This window comes from Mytilus galloprovincialis, chromosome 12 (genome assembly GCF_965363235.1).
Source record: "Mytilus galloprovincialis chromosome 12, xbMytGall1.hap1.1, whole genome shotgun sequence".
Classification (NCBI taxonomy): Eukaryota; Metazoa; Mollusca; class Bivalvia; order Mytilida; family Mytilidae; genus Mytilus; species Mytilus galloprovincialis.
The window spans coordinates 15,590,198-15,616,002 of NC_134849.1; the positions used below are offsets into that span (position 1 = coordinate 15,590,198).

The window sequence follows — 25,805 nt, forward strand, 5'->3', positions numbered from 1 at the left end:
ACACACGAATATGTTAAATCTGGCTTTTTATTTATGAAAGTCTATATTAAATTTCATCACACATATAGGATTATGTTTCTTTATTGTAGCTATAAATTAACAAAACTTCACATTATTTGTTTCTAAAATCAAAATGCGGGCAATGAAGGTTTCTTTTACATCTATCATCGGTTGAACTTTAAAACATACATTTCCAAATCGTAACAAAAAACTATCAGACGAATACAATTTTGAAGTAAATTATAGATTGCATTTTTATCAAGGAAAATAATGACCTCACACAGGTCATTATTTTATGCCTTTGAGCATATTTTATTGAAACATGGTATCGTCCAGGTTGATTCTGAAAAAGAATGACCTGTCATTCTGAAAGAAAATAACTCCATATGGGTATATAATGTTGTTGTTATAGTACCGTCACAAAACACGTACCGATCCATTTCAGATATTACATGAATTTGAGCAGACATTTGCATCGAATGATTTCTTTTTTTAGAAGATTTTACATTACATTTTACCGTAACTAGCAGGGTCAAATTTCATTTCATAGAAATGGAATTTCTAAAAACTCTGTATAAAACAGGAGTGTTTTTACCTTGGTTGATTGATTGAGATAACATGCATGTTTGAAGCTTTAATCTAATCATTTCATTTGAATGGACGCGTTATATATAATGACTCTAATGTTGTCATTTTTGTTGTCGATATCTATAACTCTTTCTGAGTAGAAGCGATATGATGTGAATATCAGAAGTTAGAACATGAATTTGACGTCTGACTTTTCACCTCAGAAAAGTGAAAAAACTGAAACATGTATCATTTTAGTATGATGTCTGTTTACACTGAACACATATGTGTTTAGGAGCCAGCTGAAACACGCTTCCGGGTTCCGGATTTTTCTCTCTGAGTTGAAGACCCATTTCGCTTTGGGAATATATATCCCATATGTATGTGAATTTAGTATATTTCTACTAACATGATTAAAGTCATAAGAAATCTCAAATTAAAAGAAATAATGCATATGTTTTTTTTTATAACTCAATGAATAGTTTTCATTATAAAACTTATGTACATATGCTCTTTTCTGAAGAAAATTCTTTGATTTATTCATATTTAGAAGAAGTTTACTTTATTTTAATTGCTTCCTTCCAGGAAGCAATTCCCCCGACATATTTTCCGTATGTAAAGTGACCTCAGTGTGACCCATCTCGTAAATCGTAAAAATCCGGAAGTCCTTACAATAAACTAGTATCTGAATTTACATGTTAAACACGTGCTCAATTTCAATGTTTTTTTGTTGAATTTTTGTCGATTGTTGACAAACAGGTGACACTCGTTAAACTTCGGCTTCAAAACACGAACTTTAATAATCTGCCATATTTTCACAATAACACAGACGGATTGAAAACAAAATTGACGATTATGCAAATTTACACAAAAAAATGATAAATTCGTGCACAGAAGACTAAGTTTATGATGTTTGTATGCATTGGTTCAAGAATTGGAAGAACATTATTTTTTCACCGGTGACTCGTTTCTTATGACTTTAAGGTAATGGTAAATTCATAATATCAAACTTTAAATTGTCTCGTTTTTCATAGATTCCAATACGAAGATGACCGTGTATCTAAAATTGCAAACTCTTCTTTTTACTAGTTGAAAAATTATTTACACATATTTTTAACCTGTTATTTGAAATCGAACAGTCCTAGAAAAATCGAAGTGCACGAAATCATTATATATTTATATATGTTGATATTCGCACATGACCGTCTGCAGTTTTCGGGGTCAACTCGATAGATTATGTATTGTCGTCTAGATAAAAACACACAGAAATGATGATACATATTGTCGAGTCTATCACTTGTAAATTGTTAGGTTTAGACTATTTTATAGTTGGAATATACGTTTACGTATGTTATTAAATAAATATGAGAATTTGAGTCAAAGCGGGAAACATGAATTCGTCAGTCAATGCCACTTTTAAATATCAGGATAAAACATTTTATTTCAAATAAAATTGAAAAAAAAACATGAATTAACGTGATACGATTTACAAGACTTTTATGTTATAAAAAGCACTTTCCACAACTGATTTACTATCATTTAACATCAAAATGTTTATACTATTTTTACAAAAATGTCACTCACTAACCTTATTTTACATACAATCATAACTGTTGATACAGTAAGTATGAAACACGCACCAAGAACTCCGCCTATCACTGCAACTACAAGTGTAGCATATAGTTCAATACACAATTAACACCATTGTACATACTAACATACTAGTCAGATGAAAACATTTTAGTAGTTGACATGAATTCACTCAAATATAAAAATAAAAGGGGAGTTCGTTTAACATAATGAACAGACATTTGATTAAACAATGTATATCACAAGCAACATATGTGCAAATGACTGCAAATATCATGCATACTATCGAATGTTTTAAATATTTCTGCAAGATTAATCATTCTTATATATAAATGGCATTTACTCTTGAAACCCGGTGTTGGTTGTTAATTAAGGTTTAATTGATGCAAGCTATACTTTATTGTAGTTTTAACATGGATAGGCATTATATTCGTGATTATTTTTGCCCTAGCGAAAGTGAGGGCTAAAATAACACGAATATAATTCCTACCCATGTTAAAACTGCAATAAGTAAAATTGAGAATGAAAATGGGGAATGTGTCAAAGAGACAACAACCCGACCATAGAAAAAACAACAGCAGAAGGTCACCAACAGGCCTTCAATGTAACGAGAAATTCCCGCACCCGGAGGCGTCCTTCAGCAGGCCCCTAAACAAATATATACTAGTTCAGTGATAATGAACGCTAAACTAATTTCCAAATTGTACATAAGAAACTAAAATTAAAATAATACAAGACTAACAAAGACCAGAGGCTCCTGACTTGGGACAGGCGCAAAAATGCGGCGGGGTTAAACATGTTTATGAGATCTCAACCCTTCTCCTATACCTCTAGCCAATGTAGAAAAGTAAACGCATAACAATACGTACATTTAAAATTCAATTCAAGAGAAGTCCGAAACTGGTGTATAGCTAGCATCAATTATTTCGATTCTGAATGGGACAATTAAGGTTTATTTCTATGTCCGATAAGTATAAGTGTAAAAACGTTTGTTTAGGCTCTTTCATGAACCTCCCTTTATGTTGGTAAAAAAGCAAAAGGCTGGCACTGTGATTCTCCAAAGGGAGGAGTTTGAACAGCCAGCATGAATGGTTGTCGCATCTAGTTCAAATATGTCCATTTCGGAATGCAACACATTACAGTCATAATAAATGAATTAGTAACATCTTGTGGTGCATCATTTAAGAGTTAAAATATTTATTTGTAGTTTCTTGTGTATCATTCGGAGTTTAGTATGAGGTCCATTATCACTGTACTAGGATACATATTTTTGAGGGGCCAGCTGAAGGACACCTACGGGTGCGGGAGTTTCTCGCTACATTTAAGACCCATTGTTGGCCTTCGGCTGTTGTCTGCTCTATGGTCGGGTTGTTGTCGCTTTAACACATTCCCCATTTCTTTTCTCAATTTTATTTGAAAGTGTTTTAAAGTTAAAGAAATATATTAAGTGCATGATAATTTGATAAAATTCATTATTCTGAAGAAGTCAATATACGCATGTGCAAACAAATTTTATTAGATTAAGAGTATTGGTTTGTTCACAAAGCGAAAGAAGCACGTCAAATTTGAATATAATTTAAGATCCAATGATATAACGTTTTATTAAGGGATACTATGGTAGTGTAGTTTAGGTATCAATTACAATAAATGAAGACAAAGTTCTTCATCTTTTGCTGAAATCCCAAAGGGTATATGTTGTTCAACCTAATTCATTTATCAAACAGTTTTTCTAAATGTGATTCAAAAAAAAAAAAAAAAAAACGAAGCTATTTAGGAATTTTTATGCGGTGACAACATTTTTTGTTTGTTTCATAACAATTTGGTCTTTAAAAATTGGTGGAACATTTGCATAAACTTTCACTAAATCCATCAGTTTTGTTTTAAAGTTGTGTTTCTAATTGATAGGTTACGTGGTTGCAGAGAAGTATTATGGAAAAGTTTAGGTCACCAGTTATAACTCTGCCATTCGAATTATATTGTAGTAAGAAACTAACGCAGGTGTAATCTGGAGAAATGAAGTGGTAAATATTCAGAATCTGCAACACGTGCTTGTAAAAATATACAAAATTGATCTTTCGAACTTGCTAGCTTGAATTCCCCGCTGGGAGATGTGTCTCTCTTTTAAATATTATTACACTCACCTGTTGATGTTGTTATAGTGTCTTGATCTCTATTGATCTTTTCTAATCCTGGTTTTGTATTGACAAGGGATGATTCAGTTGTATACATATTGTACACAGTACGGTCTAAATTAAGAAAGCAGTGAAACGAGTGTAATAGTAGTAGTGAACTATAAACTATGAAAAATTACATAATTACACCAAATTTTATAGATAACACGTGTAGTAACAGATACTTTAACGTGATAATTGGCTATCAAAGTATAAGAACCGACATGTTTTTGCCTGCTTTATTTTTGTTTGGTAGCTTTAAGTGTCGTACTGTATGCATGCTTCATCAAAGGAACTATCAATTAAAACAATCAATCAACAGATACGCATACACAGATATTAGATAAAGCGTTTCACTGATATTTTAGGCAATCTTTAGTAGTTTAATTAAGGATGCATTATGCTGCATGATACAAAGCATTTTGAAAAAAAGAAGAATAGAGTTAGAAATACCAACGTATTTGTCAACATGTCATAAAAGAGTTAATTAGCGTTTGTTGAATTTAACATATACATCCATGTTTTCTTAAAACGGAATAAAACACTAGGATCATTCTATGTGTTTTTAAATTTTCCTTGGAGCTGAGTATTGTTTTGTAATTTTCTCATTTACTCTGTAAAGAATCTTCCATCCGAAACAAACAAAAAACCAAATAGTTACAAAACATGTAGATTTCATAAAAATGCGGTAATGGGTTTGACAGGACGAAATCAAGAGGCATTTCAAAATTCTATTATTTTTCCATTAAATGCAACTGTCAGGAATTCACGTACTTCCCAATATACCATAACTCGATAACATGGGAAAAAAGTATAAAGATTCATATAAATTGTATTTTTGTTACAAACGCAACTCTTAATTTTTAGTTACACAAACACATTATCAATCATACAATGTATATGATAGTACAAGGAAATTACAAATAAATCTTCCGAAAATTTTAATACAGGAATACATTTGGAAAACAAGTTGAAATACACGGTCATTTTGTATATTCTAAGATGAAACATATTCTCATATCTACTATATTTGTTGTGGATCTATTCTCTATTTAAATTATCAGCTTTCTATACACGTTAACTAAAATACGCATAAGAAGATTACTACATTTGCATTGTATGAAGGCTTAATTGTGCTACATGCATTTACAAGTTATTTGAAAAAAAACCATTAGGATATATTTTAAAAATTGACCCCAAATAAATTTTACCAAGGACTCTTTTTGTTCCAGTTCGTTGTCATTTTTATTAAAAAAAGAACCTTTATACCAGCATTATTTGTATATCCTTTAAACCACCATTTCACAACCCCCTAAAAAAATATTTGGTTAATAATAGGTACTAACTTGTTTTGCATATATACCAGTATTTTGTTTCGTTACAATTTTGTTCTGTCGTGTGTATTGTTCTTTGTCCTTGGACGATGGTAAATACTCCAGAAACACATCGGTCTGGATCTTCACTGAAGTCTAAAATATGTTATTTTTATGATTTATTAACTGTACTCGCCTTAAAATTAATCCGCTCTTTAATCAGTTTCATATCCACTAGTTGAAATTTCCTAAATATTAGTTATTTTTGTACGAGTATATTAATTAGTATATTCCGCAAATCTTGACTGAATTATCAAAATATCTTTTTCCGGACAGAAAGACTATTAAAGACAAGCACAATTATCGGATTTCGTTTAGTCGGACGTAATAACATGACAAGCTTGAATCTAACCTCCATATTAAATTCGACAACCTTTGTCAGTACATATATAATATAGATATATATATCAAGAACTTCTTTGTTGTCTTAAATGAATTTAACTTTTCACTTTTCAATGCAAGATTTGTTTTGCCCTTTGTTTAGCGACATAAAGATAATAAAAAGGCGGACTCCGTGATAATAAAGTTACTCAACACCTTATAATTTACTCTAAGGCTTTCCTTTTTTTCAACATGTTCAAATGATTTTATAATATCATTACCTTAATTTCCTTTGATCGATTTTTTGTTGCTCATTATTTTTTTTGTTATGTTATATTTGTGTACTATTGTTCTTTTGCTTTATTTGCCATGGCAGTGACCATTTATTTTCGACTGTTGAGTAGGAATGTCCCTTTGGTATCATTTGCCATTATTTCTTTAATCTCATATTCATTCTAGTTATTAAACATTAAAAAAAAAAAGGAATTTACAATCATATACACAGCTAATTTTGCATGGGTACTTTTTTTGTACTTAAAATCTGTAGTACTGGAAATTTATCTTTGATATTTAGTACTATTTCTATACTTTAAAATTATTGTTATATTTAGGTAGTTGCATTTTCCAGGACTTGTTTTGTACTTCAAATATCATGAATATTGTTACAAAAATAATACCAACAATGATTCCATATTTAAACATCATAACTTTATGAGATTTGAAAATGACAAACCTTCAAAATGCTGAAAATGTAACGGTGTAACAACAAATCTGTAGTACTTAAATTTCAAGTAAAAATCAAGTATTGTAAAATACAAGTACCTAAATATTCATTAATTTTAAAGTAACAACATAGTACTGAATATTAAAAGTAAATTTCCAGTACTATATATTTTTGGTACAGAAATAGTACCTATGCAAAAGTAGCTGTGTACTAGTATAGAATATGTCAGAATACCAAAATACATCGACAAATCTATTTAAGATATAGGTAATTACGTTGAGTGTTTTTGAAAGTGTGGTTGCACAGCTGAACCGAACTAAAAGAGAGAATGATGTGTGTTGTTTCATCACATTGTGCGCATATAGGAGTATTAAAACAGTTTGTCGAGAGATACCAGACAGTCCAAATAGAATGAAATGTACATATTTACCTTGTGTTCTTATAATTTCAACCTCCTCACGGAACACATTTGTCCAGGAAATTTGTCCTTGATAAGGATCCTCGGTATCTTTTATTTGACAATAGTCGGAGGATGATAGTAATCTGTTTCTGTGCATGCAATAATTCAAGCTTCCATAATAATCTAAGTCCCATTTAAATCCTGAGTTTTGTTGAGTTCCTAGTAAAACAAATAGTACGTTCATTCTTCAAACCGCTTACTTTAGTGCTCTAAGTATACAATATGCTTATAACTATGTCTGTACTGCTAGTATTATCCAAAATAATACCTTAACTATCATCAATGTAAGCGTATTGACTCGTGCAATATTATATAAGTACTATGTTGCATGATTGCCAATGAGACAACGTTCCAGCAGAAAATTACATAGAAGCTATAGAACTATAAGTAATCGAACTGCGTCGAAAGAACAAATACAATAAAGCAAAGTTAGCTGTAACATGCGTTTAAGTCCCCAAATTACAATTATTGTAAATTAAACGGAACCAGAAAACTACCGGCCTGACTAGTGTGGAACACAACAAACATATCAAATATGATTTACAGAAACAGACAACAATAATCCTGGAAGAGACAAAAAGAAGGTGGTTTGGTTAAGATTGTATGATCTAAACCTCCTGCTAACCCGCTACGGAATAATAAATAACTAGATCATATCAGTAACACGTATGTATACGTTCTGCACTAATATATCATACTGAACAGGACAATGTTTACATTCAGTTTGGTTATATAGATAATATAAGTATTACATGTATTACCACATCTACCAACTATAGTAGTATCCACTGAACTACAACGTCTTCCTTCCAAGTGATTACTGTTTATCCCATTACAAGTACCACAACAAATTGTTGTGCAGTTTCCAGGGTCAGATGATTGACGGACTAAACCATTGTAATCTTAAAGTAAACAAAACAATATAACTTATTTTTTTTGTTTAAATATAAACCCTGGTGTTTGATTTACAAACTTCGAGTATAGAAAAATTGAAATGATAATACCATGCTAAAAGAAATTAGCATATTAATAGTAAAGTTGGATGCAGACCAGCTTTTACATGTAACTATAGAAGGACGGTAAACGTTAACGCGGAGGTTACTCGAGTGTACTTCATGTAAACGGTATGTTAACTCTGCGTTAACTCCAATTTTAGTAGACTGCGTTTACTTTCGCGTTAACGCAAAAATGGCGCGTCTTCAAATTTTGTAAAGAGAAAACGTTAATAACTTTACAAAAGGCGCGCTTTTAAAGAAGTTAACGCACGTTTACTGTTTTATTAACGCGCGTTTACGCAGATTTTAATTGTTTTCCAGAAACACTGACCTACATGTAGCATATCGCATGATAAGGTAAATTTTGTACATCAAAATGACCATATGTCAATTTTTTATTGACATATTGACGATTACAGTTAGAGATATCACACTTCTTTAATCAATTGAAAATTAATCATAAAATTGAGAATGGAAATGGGGAATGTGCCAAAGAGACAACAACCCGACCATAGAAAAAAACAACAACAGAAGAAGATGACCAACAGGTCTTTAATGTAGCGAGAAATTTCCGCATCCGGAGGAGTCCTTCAGCTGGCCCCTAAACAAATATATACTAGTTCAGTGATAATGAACGCCATACTAATTTCCAAATTGTACACAAAAAAACAAAATTAAAATAATACAAGACTAACAAATGCCAGAGGATCCATAGTATATAAGTACAAAATGGATATTCAATCTTGAACTGTAAAACCTATATACAAGACTCTCAGTTTACATTCGTGAGAGGATAAGTTGAAGAAGATCTGACAAAAACAAAACTTATTAGTTGATACGACCGATTAAAAAATTTATCAGTGAATCGATATTCATTGATATTTGTATATACAACTTTTGAAAAGAAAAATATAGAAAACCCGCTTTTTATAGTTATCTTGTTATTGGAACTATTTTTTTTTTATCAAAGTGTTTTTGAATCGTCAAAAGTTTTAAACGCATACACGTAAAATATTTAAAAATAAGGAGTTATTAAAAAATGTACAAATATACAAAAAATTATCTTATAATTTAATTCAAATCCCTAATCAAATTGCAAAATCAAAAGATTAAACACACCAGACGAATGGACAACAACTGCCTTATTCCTGACTTAGTACAGTCATTTTTATGTTGAAAATGGGGGATTGAATCTGCTTTGATAACGCTTAACCTCACACAAGTATGGCAGTGGCATCACATTCCGTCATATTGACAACGATACGTGAAAAAACAGACATAAAATGTAAAATTGTCAAAATAGGGGTAGCAGTCATCACCGTGTCACAATCTCAATCAGAACAAAAACAAACAAATATTTACGAAAGAAGCGCACAAAAAACCTATATCAAATCTAACAACCACCTTCATTGCTTTCTCAATTTGGTATTAACCCATAAAAGATTGAATTATTTTTAGTCCTGCGATAAAATGTCTAGAATAACATCAAATCTGGTGTAGAATCGCGTGTTTGACGTGACGTCAGACTGTAAACGTAACACAGGTAGGGATATAAAATAATATTGTCGTTCAAAGTATGCAAAAACTACAATAGAACAATAACATCATGGCGGGGTGTTTATAAGTACAGCACAACGTCATATGTATCAAAGAAACCCAAAAAGTCACACGGACAAAGCACAGTAGCAAAAATGAGAGATAATACAAACACATTGACTGGATGCAAAAGTACCGAACCACGCCAAATGATATCACCAAAAACAGACCAAACAGTAAAAGAAATATGAATGAAGACAAATAAAAGGACTATATAACACGTTATTAAGATGATAAACAACATCAGTACGCAGAATCTATACACCAAGACCATCATGTGTTATTTGTGAAGTTGATATGGAATATGTATCAACAAAGTCTTGGTACCTTCCGATAAACGTTTTCAGAAACAGGACGAGACGTTCTTTGACATACCCTGGTTCATCAACTCTCTGCTTAGACACTGGTGACGTTTTACATAACGGAGTATGAGCTGCAAGATCTTGATTAGATAATAAGTTGTGAAACGTATATCCAATAGGCATTTGAAGTTTGTATATTGCTTCTATGGTTGGGGAAATAGATACTTTCAAAATTAAAATCGTCAGGTTTGTCATAGATTCTGGTATTGAGATGTCAAATTAAAGGAATGAGTCTAAAAATGAGGAGGGGGAAGCCGTGTCTGTTGTTTCTTTAATTTCTAGTTCTGGGGGATATATTAACAAAACCCTATCAGCAAACGCGCGTTTACTTTCACGTGACAATTTATTGAGTCTTGTGAAATTTGTATTAAACGCCCATTTATTTTGAAGTGCACGTAAAAATAATTTAAATCTGAACTAAACACCCGTTTACTTCTAAATGAATTTACCCAGAGTTAACGTTTTCTCAGGCAGACATTATTAATTTTAGTTTTGACCGCGTTAACGTAATTAAAATAAACGCGAATTTGAGGTAAACTAACGAAATTTGTGAACCCGGCATTAACATGCGTTTACCTTTTGTAAGCCTTGGTCTGCACCCAACTGTACTTAGATAGTGACATAGTGTTACAACATTCATTTCAATTGATCTGTATGTCTCTTTTATCAAAAGACTTTTTAATTTTATATGAGTCAGAGTTCCTTCAGATACTTGTAAAAAAAAGAACATTATAGAAGCCAAATAATTTGGTTTCGCATTCAGATATATTGATGAAGTTCTTTCCATTTACAAGCGAAACTTTTCTGATTGAAGTGCTTTTGATGTGTCTTGAAGTTACTTATCATATTTTTTTTCTCAAGGAATTGAAACGTTATTTTTGTGTTAAACTCTTTAAACGGTTTTTGTTATATCCAGGCTACACAATTTACAATGTCATTTTTGATTTCTTTTTAAAAAAAAAACTACAAGTTCATTTAAACAGTCATGTCATTTCAAATGAGAACTTGTATAAAAAATTGAAATAATATACGTCTATAAGTGTTTGTAATTTTTTTTCAATCCCCAAAATTTGTCATATTTTTCGTATTTTGCACAACTTTTTGGGAACTTTTGATCCTCAATGCTCTTCAACTTTGTACATGTCTGGCTTTATAAATATTTTGATAAGAGCGTCACTGATGAGTCTTATGTAGACGAAACGCGAGTCTGACGTACTTAATTATAATCCTGTTACCTTTGATAACTATTAACAAAACAATACTATCAATAAGTGAGTAACAACAAGACAGATATTGAATTTGTTCATTCCCGTTATTTGACGTGAATATAATAAAAAGCATAAGAGCATAAAATATTGAGGTTACAAGGCTCAATCCCTTAAGTCATTATAGAATCACCATGGTTGTATTCGAATTTACTCGATATTTCAGCGCCAAGCGTGTTAAAACAGATGTGTTATGTTGACAATAGTTGACATGTTGTTTGATTTAATGGTGATACTCAATATTTGTTAATTTAGTACGGTAAATTGGTTTAAGATTTGGAAGAGACTAGAACTACTCTTGCATCTGACAAACCTAATATATTCATTGTATTTCAATTTTCGAATTTAAAATTGGCAGCAGTCAAATAGCATTTTCGTGTGTCTCAAGTCATTATAAATGATGTATAAACTTAAGTGATGCAGTGTGTTTGCCAATGCACTGTATAATTCACCAAAAAAAGCCCTCTCTTAAGGTATATGTTTCAATAAACAATGGTACAGCGGATTCAATGACAATAGTTATCCACAGGTCAAAATCGTCATGCGCACAGATATAAGAAGTGATGATTTATCACAATGGACACTATTTACTATGTCTAATTAAATAATCTGTCTTATTTACTTTTGACATAGAAAACGTGCACTACAAATCAATTTACAATATGTATACTATACAACTGATGTCAGATATATTTATTCCATCAAAGCAGAAATACATTTTTGATTGCATTACGTTGAAAGGTTTGAATTATATATCAGAACAACTTAAGGATGTACACCTCTGAAGAGCCAAACATTTCTAGAATAAAACTTTTTTTCTTAACCAGATTATTAGGTTTATAAGACAAAAAAAAATTAATAAGATAAGAAAAATTCATATGGTGTCGCACTTCTTTTGTTGGTAAGGTTCTTTTGAAAATACCCAATTTTGATGATTTTTTCAAGTTTTTATCAATTTTTACCTATTTTGCACTATTATCGTGAAAAAAATCACAGTTCAACAATTAAACTTTTTTTCATAAAAGGAAGTGGACAGTTGTCTCATTGGCAATCATACCACATCTTCTTTTTTATATATAGAATCTAAATAAATTTCACTTAAAAAAACTATACAGCTGTCGGAAGGTGTTATTATAAGACAGTTTTATAAAATGTTGATGCTTTTTTGTGTCAAATTTACCATGTTGTCAATTTTGTAAATTTGTGATTTTTCTCAGTTTTAAGAACAAAATGCATATTATTTCAACTTTTTTGTTTTTAATGATTGAAAAAATACATATCTAAGAAATTTGAAAAGACAAAATTGATATGGAAATTTACACGACTCTTGTAAAATAATTGTTGGTACCCCTCACCCATTTTCTCAAAATTTTGGCTAAAAAGAGTGACTTGCATTGATTTGTCATAAAATTTTAAAACTGGATTACTAAAAAAAATTCATTGTAAATATACAATTTTTCCACAGAGTTATGTTTGATTATAATTTTTTAAAAATTCATTAATATTTGCCACTTGAATCACATGATTTAACAATAATACCAGAACGAAATTTCAACAAGACGGAAACATAAGAAGAATACATCCTTTATAACTTTGTCAAGTTTTAAAAACGTTATAAAAAATTCATTGAAATTTACGAAAAAGTGAGATATTAAAGAAACAAAATATATATGACCCTAATTCACAGCCATTTTCCCCCTATAATAACCTTCAATTACGTAATTTCTGTATCAGACAGATTTCTACTATATCATTGATTTGTTTGTCTATAGCTATAGTAAATCTGGGGGATAAAGCATGTGAGTTTATTTTTGCACTATTCACATATCAATGTTAGAAAAACGCCTCAAACAAAACAATGGCAATTTTTAACTTTAAATCGAGTTAAGAAAAATTTAAACTGGTATCCGATTATATAAACGCATGTGCTTTGATTGTAAATTATCTGTTGCCATTAATATGCAAGAGTGGAGTAGAATAGGTATATTTTGTTTGTGTCCGTGAAATCCATAACAAATGAAAGCCCATTCAGAGCAACTCACCTCTATATACAAAGAAATGTGTTGAGTTGAGACAATATTTTATATCTTGTTTTTGTGTTCCGTCGACTCCATTCGAAAGGCAAGCACAATTGTTTATTTGGGTCTGAAAATAAATGAGGAAAACATGCATTTAGTTTGATTGAAGACTTTTGTAAATAAGCTTATTTTTGATCTTTGAAAGATGGAGAATGAAAATGGTTGGAATTTTTTAATAAAACATATGTCTAGTAAAAAATGGCTTGAATATAACATACATACACTTTATTAATTACGAAATAATACAAGTCCTCAAAAGAATGTATCATACTTACATCCAGCTGTCTGTAACCAAAATAACCTCCGACGTTTTCAGAATAACACTTTTCTAGACAATATCCAATCGATTGCACTGCGGACAATAACCGGTTATGAACTTCCGCAATTTCAAAACATCCTTTGAAAAAAGTATGTAGAATTATTTGATGTCTATGTGAAAAAAAAAATCTATTCATTTCTGGTATGGTCATCAACGCTACATGTATTATAATGTCATAATTCATTCCTGCAAAAGTGACCGTATGTGGAATTAGACTTTTTTTAAATCAAAAAGCTTGTCCTCAAGACTATCATCAGCTCTGTAGTCTGTGCATCAATACTAACATGTTTAATTGTATACTTTTAATTGATTAATCTGTTGATCATTTTTTAAATTACCAAAAACTAACGTTGTAACCCAATTAGGCAAAAACTTAACTCTCATAGGTTAGGGTTTGAGAGTTCATGATGAAGAAAAATCTACAACCCCTTTTCTCGGGCTCACATGTTGTAACGTTATATTTATTTGTAGCATTAATTCATTGACAGTTTATTTTGATAAAAAAATACGCTAAGGTGTTTAATTACCTGCGCTTATGTGCAAACTTTCCTATATAAATGACCATTGAATATGACGAACATAGCTCTTACCACCAAAACTGAAGTTGAAAAATATATTTTATAAAAAAAAAATAAAAGATTTAGATGAAACGTTTTCATATCGGTTCAGGTATTTAGATATACATATAGATGGTTTTTTTTTAACTCAACGAAGGTAGTGGATATACTTTTGAATTGTTGATTTGTATAAAAGATAGCTTTCAAATATTTGGTTTAATTAGGTAACTATTTTTTTAATTCAAAAAAGTTAAAGTTGAGCATTAAACAGACCAGTTTTTGGTCAATTTCAGCAGATTTGGAAATCAGAAATAAAAGCTTTATATTATAAACTGTTTAAAGAAACCTTTGAATTTGAATTTATACTAATTACCATATAAAGATAAAATAACGTTATGTAGTTTAAGAACTGGAAATTATCGGTTACCTATAGAAACCGGTAGATGGCGCAGAAAAATCCTTAGTGTTTTGAAAAATTCAATGTTTTGAAAACAGGAAATTTATAAAAATGACCAGATTATTGATATTCATGTCAACACTTAATTGCTTAAGTGTTGACTACTGGGCTTGTGATACCATCAAGGACGAAACTTCCACCAGCAGTTGCGTCGACCCAGTGGTGTAAATAGTATCAAAGGTACCAGGATTGTAATTTTGTACGCCAGACGCGCGTTTCGTCTACATAGACTCATCAGTGACGCTCATAACAACATATTTATTTAGCCAATCAAGTACAAAGTTGAAGAGCATTGAGGATCCAAAATTCCAAAAAGTTTTGCCAAACACGGCTAAGGTAATCTATGCCTGGGGTTAGAAAATATTTAGTTTTTTGAAAACAGGAAATTTATGAAAATGACCACATTATTGATATTCATGTCAACACTTTAAAATCGCTTAAGTGTTGACTACTGGGATGGTGATACCCTCGGGGACGAAACGTCCACCAGCACTGGCATCGACCCAGTGGTGTAAATGGTTATCTAAGGTAAATTGTAGTTACCAATTATTTCAATCCATCGTGTTTTAACTCTGTAAAAAACCTTTCCTATCCAAAATTCGTGTTCATCGGGAATGCCACTTTTCCTGAGGAATTCTTCTCGGTTTTCTAGACCATGAGGATTGCATGCATCTTGAGCACGATCCCATGTTATGCCTTCCGAATGATTACGGAATAATTCTTGGGATGATTTTACTAAAGATAAATAAAAGAAATTGGAAACAACAACAAAACATATATGTATCTTCGTTCTCAATGCGTGATCGCAATATACCGTCATTAGTATAATGATCAACTCTTCATAGAAAAACCTCTCCAACAGTTTAAAAACATAACAATCAAAATAAATGGCAAATTGTAGATCAGTCAGCAAGTCCCAAGTATTTCACTGAGGTGTTAAGATTATTTGGTATGAACATAATTGCAGTAATAATGAATAACCTGTCATATGAAAAAAAAAATGTATATACGTTATGCAGATCTTATCAGAATCAGAAAATATAAAGCACAATCGGAATCTTATTATAATAAAAATATGAAAATCATCAAAGTTGCATGACTAAAATACATATAATATCTATAATTAATGATTAGAAGTAATAGTATGTATGACCCTATAATATATTGAAACTATATAAGAAAAACGAATGGGGAAATTTGTAGGTATTACAATGATCACATGTAAAATTGGCTTGCTGTCAGAAACTGTCATCGAAAAATAACATTAATCGGAAACTAATAGTGTTTTTAATTATACGTATTGGTTAGATTAATCCAGGAAGTCGAAAGTTCACATAATGCGACAATATGTAACAGATACAAAACGAGCATACTTCAAGTACACAATTCAGATATAGATTATATGTAAAACAAGAGTTGGTCATTATAATTTTTGCTAAATATGATGTCATCTAACCCTATCTTTTAAATTTGATTTTTTGAAACCAAATTAAACTTTATTATTAAAATCTGAAAGTTAAACATGAAGTATTTAGTATGTCATTTCATCTGACCAACATCCTAATCTATTATTCGCAATCAAGTGTTACAAAATTTCTGAACGCTGTCAAACCCGTCGGTTGTAAATGCTGAGCTGAGTAGTTGAACATTTTGTATAAAATCAATTTCATTAGTAAAACCATGTAATGATTTTAAAGAAAACAAACTAATCTTATCTTTTCTACTTAAGAAAATGCCTGTAACAGGTCAGGAACATCCATCAATAATAAGATGCTTTAATTATGTAATCTATCTAAAAGAGTTTGGTATTTTAGTTAGTTTACTTTTTATAACATTTCTGTGAATATTGAAACACTGCCAACGACTAGAGTATTGGGTGTTCTTGAGACATTGTCTGTCGTGAAATTGAGACAGACGCTTTAAAGAATAAAACAAAAAATTCCGATACGTGTGTGACTACATTTTCTGTCAATGTATCATAACACGGAAGAAAGCTTATCATACAACTATGAATTTAAATGGTATGATATATTAAATAAAAATACATATCATAACACGGAAGAACGCTTATCATATAACTATGAATTTAAATGGTATGATATATTAAATAAAAATACACAAACTTACTTACCAAAAGGTATAAAAATTATCACAATTAAAGCATGTAAAATGATCATGTCAACGGCAACCATTAATGAAAACAGCAAACGGAAAAAAAGGATCTGAGTCATCATTGCATACAGTTATGACCAAACAAGGATGTTAAAAGTTAACACATTAATATTCAGAAAAAATCTTTGCAATGTATTTTTCTGTTACATCTAATTGTTGTATTTAAGTATAAGTAAATAAATGTTAACCAAACACATTTAGGACGTGTCAAAATATTTCACATTATCGCTATTCTTTTAAATATTCCTTTTTTTTGCGAAAATGTTTTTCAAATCATGCTTCTCGATGACGTTGAAAAAAAATGCATTTCGTCAATACTTACAAAATTAACATGGAAAACGACAAACAAATAATCAATTGTCTTTAACTCAATGATATTTCTCGACTACATCTTATTTTAGTGATATCGTCCTTTTGTTGAGGGAAAGCTGAGACGTACTTCCTCTTTTGAACCGTCTATACTTATTGTACGGTGTCGCGACCATCTATATGATTAATACAATATCAAATGAACTATCAATCTAATAAATGATATTTACAAACATAATTTTCTATTCTATAACTATCGGTATATACCTGGTTTTCCAATTTAAAAAAACGTCTTTTCATGCAAACAGATATTATCTATAGCTATGTTTGATTAAGTGCGTTTCGACCAAAACCTATAGCATGTACAGTGAAACACAAACAAAAATGTTCATGTTGAAAAAGAGCCTAAATCCATCAATTGGAAATACAGTCGACTCTCGTTATGTCGAAGTCAGCCGGACCAGAGAAATATTTCGAGATACACGTAGTTCGACTCAAACGAACACCGGAAGTACGACAATCTAAGGGACACAACTCTTGCTTAGCTTGGTAAAGCTAAAATAAATCCGGTTGAATATGGCAAGGGGATCGATATTCTAGTATCAGATCGATGTATTTGTATGTCACAGTCTTTTATTATTATAATGACATTATTTTTACTTATTCAATTGTATCAATAAATAAAAAAAATCCTATGGCTTTTCCAAGAGAGTAATTTCCAATCGATAGTTTCGTTATTCAGGTCGGTTAATTATAGCTGACAAAATTGTTTATTCTCGGATACAAGAGATTTAAAAAAATTTTGATTTCTATTCATTTTGTTTTATCTCACTCTTTCTTTTCAAAAGAAAATATAACAAGATTAAAGACGCCGTTTGAGTAGTTTTTAGGTGATCACCAACGGAAGCCATAATCCTCACTTTATACACACCCAAGCTCATTAGTGTAAATCAAAACTAAATTGTTTTGTAAACACTTTAAATACTTTTTCATGAACATTAACAATGTATCACTAATTATTTATAAAAATTCTATAAAAGATAATCTTAGGTAAACACTCATGGAAATAGCATGTCATAAATCAATACAGTGGTCAGTGACCGGAAATTTAATTACACGTGTATTGTCAGATTAACTCTTCAATCCAGTTAAATCCCGGAGGTCATGTTTTGACATATGTGTATTAGTTCGAGATAAAAAATGAAGTTTGAATACTTTTGTTATCCTTGGGACCGTAAATTTACTTCGACTCAACCGAAATTTCGACTCATCCAATTTCGACTCATCAGGAGTCGAATTACATACTTTTGTATGGAATAAAGTTCGGGACCAAGTGAAAACTTCGACTCATCCGAAATTTCGAGTCAACCGAGTTCGAGACAACGAGAGTTAACTGTACAACTTTAAAATTTTGATGGACTCAGTCGAGGATTATGCCAGGCAATGGACTAAACGTAAAAAGTAAGACGTAGACACTCTATCCGAATGGATTAAGGCAGTGAGGTCGTTAATACAAATCAGAATTAAAAAACCGAATGGGTTTATCAATGCCCATGCTACATCAATCTTTAAAGACCCAAATGTTGCTAAACACTTATCCGACCTCCATGATAAATATGTTGTTGTCCCCGCAGACAAAGCCCCAAATAACATCGTTTTTGTCTGTAAAAGTCACTACATTAATTGCTTGATAAACGAATTAGGTATAGCCAATGCACTTGGAAACTCAGCATATACCCTCACGACACTTACCAAAGAGGAAATCCTGGATAACCATAGGTCTGTTCTTTGTTCCTTTGGTATTTCAACCAAAGATGAAGAACTGGATCTTCCATCACTTTATTGGATACCTAAACTACATAAGTGTCCTTACAAACAACGGTATATTGCTGGGTCTTCCAAGTGCTCCACGAAACCTCTTTCTAAATTATTAACATATATTTTATCAGCAATCAAAGACGAACTTCAAAGTAATTGTGAAACTGCCTATTCTAGAGGTGGCGTGAATCAGATGTGGATACTTAAAAATTCCAAAGATCTTTTAGAGTACATACAATCTAACTCTCTTTCATCTTGTAACAGTATTAAAACATTTGACTTTTCTACTCTTTACACAAGTATTCCACATTCCAAACTAAAAGACAAATTGAAAGAGTTGGTATTACTTTGCTTCATAAAAAAGAATGGCCAACGTAGATACAAGTATCTTGTCTTAGGGAGGAATAAATCATACTTTGTAAAGAATCACTCTGATTCAAACAAAAAATTCTCTGAAACAGATATTATCAAGATGCTTGATTTCTTGATTGACAACATATTTGTAACGTTCGGAGGACGTGTTTTTCAACAGACTGTCGGCATCCCAATGGGAACAAACTGTGCCCCTCTACTTGCCGACTTGTTTCTTATTATTATGAGGCTGACTTCATGCAGGAACTTCTTAGGAAGAAAGATAAGAAGTTAGCAATATCCTTTAACTCTACTTTCCACTAAACAATTCAAAATTTGGTGACTATGTGGAACGCATCTATCCCATCGAATTGGAGATAAAGGATACTACAGATACAGTTAAGTCGGCTTCATATCTTGACTTACATCTAGAAATTGACAATGAGGGTCGGTTGAAAACAAAACTTTACGACAAAAGAGATGATTTCAGCTTTCCAATTGTGAACTTTCCATTTCTAAGTAGCAACATTCCAGCAGCACCTGCATACGGGGTATATATCTCCCAATAGATACGATATTCCCGTGCTTGCATTTCCTATCATGATTTTCTTGATAGAGGGTTACTGCTCACAAGGAAGCTATTAAACCAAGAGTTCAAAATGGTGAAGTTGAAATCATCCCTTCGTAAATTTTACGGACGCCGTCACGAGTTGGTTGACCGTCATGGAATAACCGTTTCACAAATGATATCGGATATGTTCCTTACGTCGTAACTACAATCCCCTTCCCTTTCATGAATGTGACCTACCGAATTAGACTATTTACCGGATTTGTAATCACATAAGCAACACGACGGGTGCCACATGTGAAGCAGGATCTGCTAACCTTCCGGAGCACCTGAGATCACCCCTGGTGGGGTTCGTGTTGTTTATTCTTTAGTTTTCTATGTTGTGTCATGTGTACTATTGTTTTTCTGTTTGTCTTTTTCATTTTTAGCCATGGCGTTGTCAGTTTGTTTTAGATTTATGAGTTTGACTGTCCCTTTGGTATCTGTCGTCCCTCTTTTAAAAGTACCAAGAGCTATGTATGATTTCATGCTCTTTTTTTTGGTTCTACGTTAATTCGTTACATTTAAAAGTAACAAAAAACAAATTGTCGAGGTAAGAGCTTAGCAAGTTTGTACGTGTGAGGTAAGGTATCTTGCTGCAGAACTTGAACTTGAAAAACTACAAATATCTTAAACAATTAGTCTTTTATCGAACTTTTATTGTAATAACGCAAAATTACAGACCATGCGTTGCAAGTAAATACATTACTTACAGTAATATCATTTACAACGTTAATAAATTGACTCTTAAATACTCTTAAATACTTCCTAGAATATACGCATCGCATCGCATGTATCGCATATCCCGTATCGCATAGCTAAACCCGTATCGCATATCCCTTATCACATAGCAAAACCCGTATCGCATACCTGACTTGACATCATAATTCGAATGACATTTGACCGATGACTTCCAGTTGCTGTATTTCCTAGGAAAAAATGAGTTCAACTAAAAAAATGTCCTTTCATTTCAAAATAAAATCGATATGTTTCCAAAAACTACTACCTAGTAACTTAACGAGAGATTAATATATAGAACAAAAGAGACACAATAAGATGTAGAAATATTTGAAGTTTTATTGTTTATTTGGTCATAATGTTCGTGAATTTTGTTTTCATTACCTGATGGATCAAACACAAATGTCACAAATGCAAATGTTGACAATTTTAAATTGGTTAGAATAGATAGCAAACTTTTAAAGAATTGTGTTTATTGCTGTTCACCTCATCAGAAAATTAAAATGATCATAAATAATATCACCATTCCAAAATTATGGGTTAATACATTCAAATCTGACAAGTTGTTGAAAACTTTTGTGAAAACAAAATTAACTAAGTCTTGTATTTGACTGTTAACAAAACAAACAGAGCTAATTGAAAATATGTCACCCAAAGATATATACAACCATTTAAATTACATAAATGTGGAGGTCCCATAGGATTCTCTAAAATGAAAAAAATATTCAAACTAGAATTGATCAATCCAATAAATAATATGTTACAATTTACATTTACTTAATATTTAATTTATAACAAATACGAAATGTTAAGATGGACATTACTCCATATATCCTCTCATGTAACAATTACTACTACAATGGCAAATACAAGACACAAGTATGTGTGGCTTGTGTAAATTGACTGAACATTACGAGCGCTTTTTTCTTAAATGTCAATTCTTCAATGAATTTTGGAAGAGAGTATATGTACTTGTAAGCAAAATCAAGATTGGGTCACATATATTTAATGTAAAAACTTAAGTACTTGGCTATAAAATACATGATCCTATGTATCATGATATAAATCCCTTCCTAGCTATCTTAATATATTCAATCCATGAAAGTACTCGTACATGTCAATAAACCAAAACAGCATGCTAACTGAAAACGAATGTACTGAATTTTGTCTCCAAACTCATTTATGCATAATTAATCAAATAAAGGTTCAATTAGATTGTCGAGACTTACCTTATACAAATATTGACTGAAGTTTTTAAAAGTTGTTCGTGAAAATCAATAAAACGCATAAATGAATCAGGACAACTGATCAATCAGCTTAAACAGCTTTCAACAAAAGATTCAGGTCAATTATCACAAAGTTCTAATCTTTAGAAACAGAACCGGACAAAACTGTACACTTTCCGTAATCATGAAACAATATATTTGTTTTGTAAAATGTATATCTCAGATGTATGAAACAACTATGAATTGTAAAACTAACAAAGTACCTATAGATATGAATTCACTGAAGAAATTCCCTTGTTATCCAGTGACTAATTCACCATGATACTCGACCAACTGATGTAGGTCGAGTAGTTTGTCAAAACTGCAAAGAAAGCGCAATAAAGATATTATTTTAGAAGAAAAAAATAATAGCATCGCCAAATAAACAATAAAACTTTAAACATTTCTACATCTTATGATATTTATATGATAAGTAATATTAGTTGAAATAATAGCATAAGGACAGTATCGTTAGTAGATTCATTTTAAATAACGGATATTGAGAATGTAAAAGGTTATATGTGAAATTACGATGTGGATATTAAGCAAATAAGGAAGTCGATAAGAAAAACAAGTCAGCTGGAAAAATACAGGAAAATCATATTGTTCTTTTTAGCTTTTAATTTCGAACGATTTAAAAAAAAGGGGGGATACCCTATTAATCTGTTTCTATTAAAATATATGATAAACAGAATTATACATGGCAAATTCCGTATCGACCAATATCAGCCCTCGGGAACTTCGGCCCTCGGGACTGATATTGGTTTCTCGTGGTAATACAGCATGCGATTTGCATTTTGCCACGTATTATTCTATATGTAGCAGCTTTCTTTTAATATTAAAATCAAATTTATTATAAAAATTAAACATAGAGTGAACTTGAAGAATAACGATTTCATGTGACAATTTTTTAAATCTTACTGGCTGTCAAAGTACATATATTGAATTTCTCACATACCTCAACCGTAAAATTGACAATGGAAATGGGGAATGTGTAGAATAGACATCAAACCGGAAACTGGAAGGGGCTTTACCTTGCTCTTTAAACAAAAATATGTACAAGTTCGGTGAAAATGGTCGTCATACTAAACTCCAAAAGACATAAATTAACTAAAATAATAAAAACATACAAGACCAACAAAGGCCAGAAGAATTTGACTTGGGACAGGCGCAGAAATGTGGCGGGGTTTCTTTATGTAGACAATAAACCGAAACAGCCAATAGTAAAGCAGTTTTATATATAAAATCTTGATAAAATATACAAATCAACTGTTACAAGTCTTTTAATTATACTCATCATATAGCAGTTTTGCTAATTAAAAGTCATCTAAATAAATCATGTTCGCTAGACTTATAAATAGCTGATTTTTTTCACAATGATTTAACTATGCATTTTATAATTTTTGGAAATAATATATAGATTTATAACAATGATTGTATCTGAACGTTTGATTAGATACAGGTATTAAGGGTTAATTACTTTTTTAGTGTTTTTATTGTTCAGGTTTTTCAAATGGACAAATTTTAAAGCACATTCAATTCAATTCTTTATTACTTTAAGCACATTATGCTTATCAGTGCAATAAATACAAATACATTTCTATAACACAACATGACATAATACATCAGAGAAGCAAATAAATATCAAGTATTGACCAATAACAGTTTGGTCCTATGATTAATTGCATTAAAACAAGAATTTACACAAATTACGCAAATCTTTTACATTTTCAGTGCTGATAAGTTGCACTAATTTGAACGACGATGGACGTCTATAATAATAAGGTTAAATAAACTGTCTCCTCAGGTCTCTATAGCTTTCACATTGTAAAACAAAATGGACTTCATCTTCAGTGATATTCAAAGTACAAAGAGTACACTTTCTATCTAACCTATTTACCCCATGATAACGGCCTACTTCAACAAACAAATTATGAGATGACAATCTAAGGCGAGTTAAATACACTCTCAAATTCATATGTTTAGTTAGATAATTCTGTAAACATACATTATTGACAATATATTTATATAAATAACACTTAGATGGAACGTTCAGTTGATCATTCAAAGTCTGCTTTGCTTGATCATATATCCTTGTTTTTACAAATAATAATAAATTTGTATCAATAATCAAATTGTCTTGGTTATACTAGATCTCATTTAAACCTAAGTTAAATAATAATTGTTGTAGTTGATAAATCCAACTGCTTCTAATATTACAGAAATTAAACAGTTGTTCCCTGTAGCAGTTTTTAAGAATACAGTTGCTTGTGGATAACAATTTTAACCAGTACTTCACTATTTTGTACATTCTAAAATATATCAAAGGATATCTACCCAATTCAAAATAAACCATAACATTTGTTGTACATTGTTTGACACCTAATATGTTTTTGCCAAAATCAAGTTGTATTTTTTCAATATCTGGAGCTTTATGGAAGCCCAATATTTCACAACCATAACATAAAATACTGCTAATGTAAGTATCAAATAAATTCAAATATGTAAAAACATTCAAATACAATGACGAAACCTTCGACTTTAATCCAAAAAGAGCTTTTCTACTTTGCTCAGCTAAATGTTTTTGAGCTTTAACAAATTTACCGTTAAAATATAACAGTACACCAAGGTAACAAAATTCATCCACTATATCAATAGCATTGCCATCATAATACCAAATTTCTTCGTCTTTTACAAAACCTCCGTTTCTAAATACCAAAATTTTTGTTTTGGCAATATTTACAGTCAAACCCCATTTACAAGTATATAATAATAATGTGTCTAACATATCTTGCAAGCCAATAACTGAATCAGAAAATAAAATCATATTATCAGCATACATAAGTAAAAATAATGACAGGTCCTGCACTTCATATAGTATATTACTATTACGTAGAAATTCCATTTCAAAGTCATTTACATATAACGAAAAAAGTATAGGAGAAAGAACTTCCCCTTGCATAAGACCAACTGAATTTGTAAACTGCTCAGAATAAAAACCATCAACTTTCACACATACTTTTATTGTAGAATACATTGATTTTAAAACAGACAGTAATTTGCCTGTTATACCAACTCTTGACAGTTTCAACCATAAGTTTAGTCTGGTTACGGAGTCAAATGCCTGTTTGTAGTCAACGAAACAGCAATATAAACGTTTTTTCTTGAAAAGTGCTTTCTGAACGAGTGTCAACAAAGAATAAATTGCATCAACAGTGCTGCTACCCGGGCGAAATCCAAATTGCGCATCTGTAATAATATCATTATTCTGAGACCATTTAATTAGTCTTGAATTTATAATAGATGTAAATAGTTTCGCTAAATTACTGACTAAACTGATTCCACGATAGTTCGCTGGATCGGACGAGTCGCCTTTTTTAAAAACAGGAATTAACACTGCGAGTGCCCAAGATTTCGGAAAATGTCCTGATGCTAATATCTTGTTGAATATTTCCTCTAGGAACGGTAGCAGAATATCCTTAAATTCAATGAATAACTCGTTAAATGTACCATCAATACCATGACTTTTACCACGTTTTAGGTTAGAAATACACTTCAAAATTTCATCTTGTGTAATAATTTGATCAAGTTCATCATATGTTGCGTCGGAAACGGACTCTGGAGTATCGACTGTCACATTAATACCATCATTTGTTACCAAATTTCTAAAATGTTCGAAGAATTCAGGAAGTGACACATCAGAAGTTTTG

General features: G+C 31.2%; 1 protein-coding gene across 1 annotated transcript in view; it reads right to left on the bottom strand.

Moving 5' to 3' along the window:
- LOC143054688 (uncharacterized) overlaps nucleotides 1-17,018 on the bottom strand; it is a 43,288-nt gene extending 26,270 nt beyond the window's left edge. The window contains exons 1-9 of the mRNA XM_076227708.1: nucleotides 16,967-17,018; nucleotides 15,379-15,570; nucleotides 13,778-13,899; nucleotides 13,467-13,569; nucleotides 7,968-8,108; nucleotides 7,177-7,365; nucleotides 5,675-5,797; nucleotides 4,299-4,403; nucleotides 2,156-2,231 (exon numbers count right to left, since the gene is read on the bottom strand). Of these exons, the coding sequence (XP_076083823.1) occupies nucleotides 2,156-2,231; nucleotides 4,299-4,403; nucleotides 5,675-5,797; nucleotides 7,177-7,365; nucleotides 7,968-8,108; nucleotides 13,467-13,569; nucleotides 13,778-13,899; nucleotides 15,379-15,570; nucleotides 16,967-17,012 (1,097 nt within the window). The 5' untranslated portion in view covers nucleotides 17,013-17,018. The remainder of the gene's footprint in view (nucleotides 1-2,155; nucleotides 2,232-4,298; nucleotides 4,404-5,674; nucleotides 5,798-7,176; nucleotides 7,366-7,967; nucleotides 8,109-13,466; nucleotides 13,570-13,777; nucleotides 13,900-15,378; nucleotides 15,571-16,966) is intronic.
- Between the last annotated feature and the right edge of the window lie 8,787 nt (nucleotides 17,019-25,805).